Here is a 7,711-nt window from a genome sequence, read left to right on the forward strand (position 1 = left end):
ATTTTAACAATATTTAGCATGATGTTGTCTTCATAAGATTGTTTCATAAAAGCTTCATCAAACCTTGGTAGGGAAAGAACAAAAATAAGTCTTCATGTTCGTTGATTGTGATGAAGGGAGTTTGTTACAAAGATATTTATTATCTTAAGTTGAAACTCTCATAGAAGATTTGGTAGTTGGAATCGATGGAAGTAAAGATCAAATAGAATGCACGGGGATATGTCATATGCGCCTTGGGCATATGCTAGAAAAAGGTCTATCATTGCTTAGTGGAAAAGGTTTGTTGAAGAACATAAAGAAGTCATGCATGGTATTTTGTGAACATTGTCAATATGGAAAAGCACATTGCTTGAAGTTTTCACAAATAAGTACAAACGCATATGATTGCTGGACTATAAGATACTAATGTTTGGGGTCCAGCTAAAGCTACTTCTAAGGTTGGTTCAATGTAATTTTTTACATTTGTTGACAATCATTCTAGGTATACTTGGATTTATTTTTTTAAGCATATGATTACGGTATTTGATATTTTTCAAGTGTTGTAAATAAATGGTGAAAAATAGAATGGATAGAAAGTTGAAAACTATAAGGTATGACAATGGTACAAAATATATGATGGGAGATTTCAAGAAGTTCTGTTACTAGAAAGGATTTATGAAACACTATAGTCGTGGAAAGACTGAACTATACACTTCTTGAGAAAGCTAGGTTTATGTGCTATGATTATTATTTTGTGATTAGCAGGGAAGTGTAAGTCTATGTGCTTGCAGGTACAACTATCTGCAACAGTCATTTGTTCACAATGATTTTGATGATGACAACATTATATGTCAAACAAAATGGTCTGAAGTCTTCGCCAGATAAGAAGAAACAATAATTAACATGTTCAATCCAAATGCTTATTTGAGATCAAGATATCAAGTCAGATTCAATTATGACAACACCTAATGTTAAACAACATTAGGTGAAGTCCTTGATGATCTCATATTTAGTAAGCCATGGTGATGGCATCTATCAAAGATGATTACCAATCATCATCAGTTAGAAGAATCAAGTCCTGAATGAAGTGTTTAATCAAGGATGAATCAAGCAAGGGATCTTAAAGCTTCAAGGTTGTTAAAGAGAGAAAGTATGAAATCTCGCATAATCTTGTGACTAAGTGATCAATGTATTGTAAAGGTATAAGAATAATTCTTGAATTGTTAAGGAAATTCACGCACTCACTTAAAAGTGTTTTAAATCTCTCTAAATTTGTTAAAACACCTTAAAACCTAAGGAACAACTATCAAGATGCATGTGAAATTAACTAAGATTATTCCTAATCATGTGGGAAGTATTTGTACTCTACTTAATCGATTAGGCTCCTTAATTGATTAGGAATACTTATAATCTATTCAAACACATAATAGTTGTAAGGTTTCTATTTTGGTATTAGGTTTGTCTTCTTTTTGAAACTCTTGATTGATTTAACCTAATACTTAATTGATTAAGTCATCAAAAGGCCCATGGATATTTTTTTCTTTTTGAGCCAAACTTTTCTCCTATAAATAGAGAGTTTTATCCTCATTTCAAAATACACCAGAAAACGTGTTTGAAATAATACTTTCTCACTTTTAATCTCCCTACTTCATCTTTCTATATTTCTTCACGATGTTTTCTTAGTTCTTTAAGAGTGAAAAATATCAGTGAGATTCTTGTTGAGCTGGTATGGTGCTTTTTTGTAACTTACTCAAGAAAGTTTTGTCTTTCGTGTAATATCTTCGAAAGAAGTTGCAATTTGAATCCCGAGCATAACAAGTTAAAAGCTCTGTTTGGTTCTTAAGATTCGCACATTGAAATCTTTATCCTCATTTCACCTAGAGCCACGTGTAGAACGTTCCGCAAAATTTTCCAATGATTGGACATGCATATAATGAAACTGTCTCAGGTCCTTCCCACTCCTCGACACTAGGTCATGAACAAGGTAAGACCCAACCCGAATTTATAAGGCTTCCTATGCATTACGGCTTAACAAGCCTGTAGACAACTGTTTCAAACCACTCCTAGGCCTAAAAAGTCAGAAGGCCCAATTCATACCACTATATAAATATCATCCGTTGGCGCTAAAACATGTAAGATTTTTCTGATTTAGGCAACTAGAAACAAAAATCACCAAAATGACAGCACAAAGAAGGAGGAAACAAAAATTGATAAAGGCAAAAGTGAAAGGAAACGAAAATTGTGAGAATTGTCAAAGAAAGTCTTATATAAGAAAAGGGGAAGAAGAACCAACGTCATAAAGCTTGAGAAAGTGGAAGATCAATAATTAACGGTTTAAATGACGTCTCGAACATACAAGCATACTCAAGTGCACTCGAATGACCTAGACAAGCACGACACCCCCTAGCCTATTCGCCTAGAGTCACGTGTAAGACATTCGGCGAAACGTTTCAATGATTGGTCATGCATTTAATGAAACTATCTCGAGTCCTTCCCACTCATCAACACTAGGTCACGAACAAGGTACCTGACTTTAGAAGACTTCATATGCATCACGGTATAGCAAGTGCGTGGGCAAGTGTTCTGGGTCACTTCTAGACCCCAAAAGTCCATAAGACCCAATCCATACCACCCTATAAATACTTCTGTTAATGTTAAAACTTGTACTTTTTTTTTAATTTAGATTTCACTACATCCCCATTATTCAAAAACTAACTTGAAAGTTCGGGTGGTTGTATTACAGATTCACCCACATCACCACACCAAAGCAAGACGGGTGGTTGTATTACAGATTCACCCACATCACCACACCAAAGCAAGACGCGATGCCTCATCGACGTTGTAGAGTTGCACTGATGATTTTGGTTCCAAAAACAGAACAATCATAGTGGTGGAAAGATTCTGTTTTTGTTTTACAGAATTGAGGTAAATTTTGTTAAATTTAATTTAATAATATTCTAAAATTTAAAATATATTATTAATAAATATTTTTTATTATTCTCTATGAAAAAAACTTCATTATTTATATAACAAAAAAATTCTGTAACTGCAACTACAGCCAGAAACAAATAACTATTAGCTAACCGTGTCAACAAAAAAAAAAAAAAGGTAGGAAGAGATCGATTTATTCATGCTTCAAATTCCTCTGTATGGACCAAAGGCATGTACACTCAGGCCTTGCAACCCTTGTCTGCATGCACCAAAGGCATGTACACTCAGGCCTTGCAACCCTTGTCTGCATGCACCAAAGGCATGTACACTCAGGCCTCGCAACCCTTCTCTGCTGCGCCGACAGCCGCTCTGTTGTGCTGCTCCGTAAATAGACTGTGTTTGGAGCAACCATATTCCCCACCCAATGGAAGACCGGAGACTGTTTCATCTTCGGCCACGTCGAAGATACATGCTCGCACTGGCTAACGGGAGTATGGTGTCTGGTGCAAGAGTGGTCCTGATTGGTATCGATTTGGTGGAGGATCGCATCGGGGACAAGGCGGAACTTTTCATGGACGGAGCCCACCACACTCTTGACGGTTTCTTTGACGATCTTGATACCCGGCTTGAGCTCACAGGAGCACTCCTTGGCTAAACCGTAGATTATGGTGTACCGCATGATGAGTTCTTACTTGCTTTTCCTTTTTCTTCTCCCCCCCTGCAAAACAAGGAAGAAAAAGAATTGAAGCAAGAAAAAAGAACAAACGCTGGGTGTGAATGATAATCTGCTTCATCATATTTTTTAAATAATAATGAGAATCTGATTTGGGTTCTTCATAGGTGGGTGACGCGAATGAGTAGGCATAAACAAAGGCTCTATTCTCTCCATGCTTAAGTTTGGCATATGCGTATAAATGCTCCATAAAAAGCATCAATAAAACAAAGGACAAATGAAATGCAAACTACAATTTTAGAGCCAAATTCAATAGATTAAAACTGCTAAGTTTTACAAATTCTCTTTTAAATATACCACCAAATGTGTTTACGTGTATGTATAATGTATGTATATACATCCAAAATTAGTCACCTGATTGATCAGGTAAGGAAGAAGATGGCAGGAAAACACCCAAACCAAAAGTGGATTTAAGCTGTCATTAGTTTATAGCAATAAGGGAACGATGGTTCACTTCACTTGACATGTGCAATCGTACAACCATAACTCATTGAACTTTCTGGTTCATAAGGATGCTTTTGCAGAATAGCAAGCGCGCGATCTTTAACAGCACCGGTGCCCATCCCAAGACAAAGAGAACTGAATATGGCTGACTTGCGTTAATTGCCATCTCAAGATGGATAGCAGCTTCTTCCATTCGCATACCTCGTAGTTCCACAGTATTTTTAGATGTTTGCACCACTGGACCATATGAAGGTTAGTCGTTGCTGCTGTAGTTTCCCTGGGATCTTCCATTTGGCGGACTCTACATTATCAAATCAACAATGTTCAAATCCATCAGTTTCCATGAAGAACATTTTAGATAATATAATTAAATGACAGCAAAGATCTAAACTTCTATTACATACCTGCTTCCTCTGACGAGTGGCAGAACTAGTTGCAGGAGTCTTTGCACTTTGAGGAACAGCTCTGACGCTATTTATCTTCACACGTACTTTCACTTTACCATACTGCACCAAGATTGTTCCGTCATCCCTAGGCGATTCTACAACTCTTGCTAATTTCCCTCCCAATTCCTTGATACGGACTTGATCTCCAAACTGTGGAGTATAGGATGCCGTGCGATCGGCATCACTCATGGGAAAACCAACAGCAGGAGTATGAGCTTTTACAATGGAGGCAATTGCAGCTTCAGATTCTTTAATAAGTGAATTGAGTTGGTCACGGCCCAAATCTTTTATTTTCTTTTCAAATTTCTTTATCACAGTTTCCATTTGAGATCTTGCACCCTCTAACTCTTCTTGGACCTGTTGAGCTTCCTTTGCCATAAGCACTATTTCTCGCCTGTCGAGGTCTTCTGCCTCACGTTGGATCTTTGCAAAAGAAAAATAGAGTGAGAAAGAGAAGGTGGGAGAAAAGGCAATGTAATGAGAAACCGCAAGCAAATATGATGATATTCAATTGAAGATTGGTGGCAAATGCTCAATAATTGTTTTGCTGAACAAAATTTACAGCTTTTGTACTCATTTTTCAAATGTGAATATAATACAGTCAATCAGAAAGTCATATTTTAGAAATTGCTCCCTAAAATATATGGAAATTAACAGCTGTTGGCCATCCCAAGTATTGGACATCTAGTAAAAAGGCACTGCATGATGTGTTAGTCAACAGACCTACACAACATCCCCATCCAATTTTTTATTTTCTGGTCAATTTAATGAGTTCTTAATTATGAAGGATGCAAGTTTCAGATAAACTTGAAAATGAACAACAATGATTGTAATACTGTATCGACCAAGGAGAAGAAACTATAATAAAGAAACAAAGTATCTCTTTTTAACTGAAAAGCTAGATTATACCTCCGAGTACACTTTCACAATTTCTGCATGAACAGAAGCAGCCTTTTCAGCTTGAGCCTTTAATCGGTTTTTTTCCTCCTGTAATGACTGATAGACCATTCCTCTCCGCTCTTGCTGCTGTTCTGGTTTTAGCTTCTCCACCCACTTTTGTGCGTGATCAATTATATTTTTATCAAACCCAATAGATTGTGCTATGCTTAATGCATTTGAATCACCAATACATCCCCAGAGGACCCTATAAGTTGGTTGCAGGGTTTCCAGTGAAAATTCCATTGCTGCATTTTCAAAACGGTTGTCCTTTTCCTTCATAGTACTTAGATCAGCATAATGAGTGGTCACAACAGCCAAGTTAACATGATCCCTCAGATATTGTAAGATACTGGCGGAAAGAGCTACACCTTCTGAAGGATCAGTTCCACAACCAATTTCATCAATGAGAACAAGTGATTGTTTTGAGGCCACTTCCAAAAAGTTACGAATACGTGACATGTGCCCGCTAAAAGTTGAGAGATTTTGTTCGAGGGACTTCAATTTTGAAAGGGAGAAAAATGAAACCAACCACATGGTATCAATTAGAAGTCTATATTATTAAAAAAAGTTCAGAATTCAGATATTACCTGGTGATCTCCAATATCTGCTAGGATAAGGTCATACCAAGGAAGTTTTGGACTTGTTTTGGCAGGTAGATGCATTCCGGCTTTTGACATAAGTGATGCCAGGCCCAACGTTTTCACGGAAGCAGTCTTCCCACCAGTATTAGGTCCTGAGATCACCACCACTCTAGTTCCATTTCTAATTTTGAAGTCAACTGGCACAGGGAACTCTGTTATGCCTTGTGATGTGTCTGTAGAAGTCACTGTTCCATTTCCATTAACCAACTCAGCAGAATTTCCAGACCTAAGTGTAAGATTATCTGAAAAGTTTTCTAGAGACGACTCCAGTAGTAACGGATGTCGCATACCCTCGATATTTACTGTTAAATCGTCATCTTCTTGCACGATTGAAATGTCATTGTCTTCTTCAACAGAATCACGGCCTTGAAGAGTACCTAAACTGAAAACTGGACATACCCCATTCATCCATTGAGCATAGGCAGCTCTTGCAAAAGCAAGATCAACCTCAAGAATCTTATCCAATAAACAATTTATCTCTGATTCTGAATTCGCTATCTCAGATGCAAGCATACTCAAAATCGCTCTTTCCTCCGCCGACTCAGAGTTCGAAAGCCTAACTTCCATGTTGTTCAAATCTATCGCTTCTTTCGGTTCCATAAAGTACGTTGCTCCAGAGCTGCTGGCATTCAGAACTACACCTTCAGGAAGCAAATTCCTATGGGAAGCCCTGATACCCACACACATTCTCGATCGACGCTTAGTTATAAACGGTCTGTCAATACCCCCAGCCCGAAAAATTTGAGACGATACTTCCTTCAACAAAGAATCTAAAATTTCAATGTTCCTCCTTCTCTCTGATCGAATAATCTCCAGGTCTTCACTTGCTCTATCAAGAATAACCAAAAGATTGCAATCTACACAAAATTCTATTTTCCGCTCCAGGCCCTTTAGGAAATTACAATCTTGCAGTATTTCAAGAAGAGGTGAGTACCTAATTCAAAACAATTGCATCAACCATTACCATTTCTGATTGTTAACTTTTGATTATACAATGAAGCAGTTATTATAGTTATACCCAAAAATGTTTGAAAAAGTTGTACACACACCTGTGTGAATGATTAGCCTCGGAAGCCAAGTGTGTCAAAGTATGAAACAATTCCCTAGCGGCGGCGAGTGTGCGACGAACGGTACAAAGCTCGGGTATAGTGAGCAACTGACCAGAAACGGCAACGGAGAGGATGTCAGTTAAGTCGTGTATTTCGGAGAAGTCGAGTTTCTGTTGATGGATGATGAGTCTGGCGGCGGAGGTTTGATCGAGAAGCTTTTGGCTGTCGTGTGGGGTACGGCCGATTGGTAAACGGGCGTTGTTGGCGGCGGAGGCGCCCATTGAGGTGGAGGTGAAGGGGGAGAGTTGCTTGCATATTGAGTTCCATTCCAGAGTTTTGAGGCTATCGGCTTGGACTGAGATGGAGTCGGAGGAGTAGCAGAAACGGGGTTTGAAGGAGAGTCTGGGGATTGGGGGTTTGTTGACGGGGATGAAGAGATTGCAGGTGAGTTGCATCGGTGTGGTGACTCGCTTCCGAGCAGATTACTACTACTACTACCTTTCGTTGTGGATTTAAAAACAGGTGGATGAAAATGCAATTATCCAAAGT

At 38.3% G+C, this 7,711-nt stretch overlaps 1 protein-coding gene across 1 annotated transcript; it reads right to left on the minus strand.

The window, feature by feature from the left end:
- Positions 1 to 3,678: 3,678 nt before the first annotated feature.
- Positions 3,679 to 7,711, minus strand: LOC131602690 (uncharacterized). Its single transcript, XM_058874859.1, has 5 exons — positions 7,163 to 7,711; positions 6,060 to 7,047; positions 5,443 to 5,967; positions 4,492 to 4,956; positions 3,679 to 4,388 (listed from the first exon to the last, which is right to left on the minus strand). Exons 1-5 carry the CDS (start codon positions 7,615 to 7,617, stop codon positions 4,341 to 4,343), a joined length of 2,481 nt encoding a protein of 826 aa, XP_058730842.1. The 5' UTR covers positions 7,618 to 7,711; the 3' UTR covers positions 3,679 to 4,340.

The sequence above is a fragment of the Vicia villosa genome, linkage group LG5 (assembly GCF_029867415.1).
Source record: "Vicia villosa cultivar HV-30 ecotype Madison, WI linkage group LG5, Vvil1.0, whole genome shotgun sequence".
Lineage (NCBI taxonomy): Eukaryota > Viridiplantae > Streptophyta > Magnoliopsida > Fabales > Fabaceae > Vicia > Vicia villosa.

Excerpts from the sequence above, each read along its gene's own strand:
- LOC131602690 (XM_058874859.1), bottom strand. The coding sequence starts at position 7,617 with ATGCAACTCACCTGCAATCTCTTCATCCCCGTCAACAAACCCCCAATC. Across the intron at positions 7,048-7,162 it reads GAGGCTAATCATTCACACAG|GTACTCACCTCTTCTTGAAA; the intron begins GTGTGTGTACAA and ends GTTTTGAATTAG. Across the intron at positions 4,389-4,491 it reads CCACTCGTCAGAGGAAGCAG|AGTCCGCCAAATGGAAGATC; the intron begins GTATGTAATAGA and ends TTGATAATGTAG.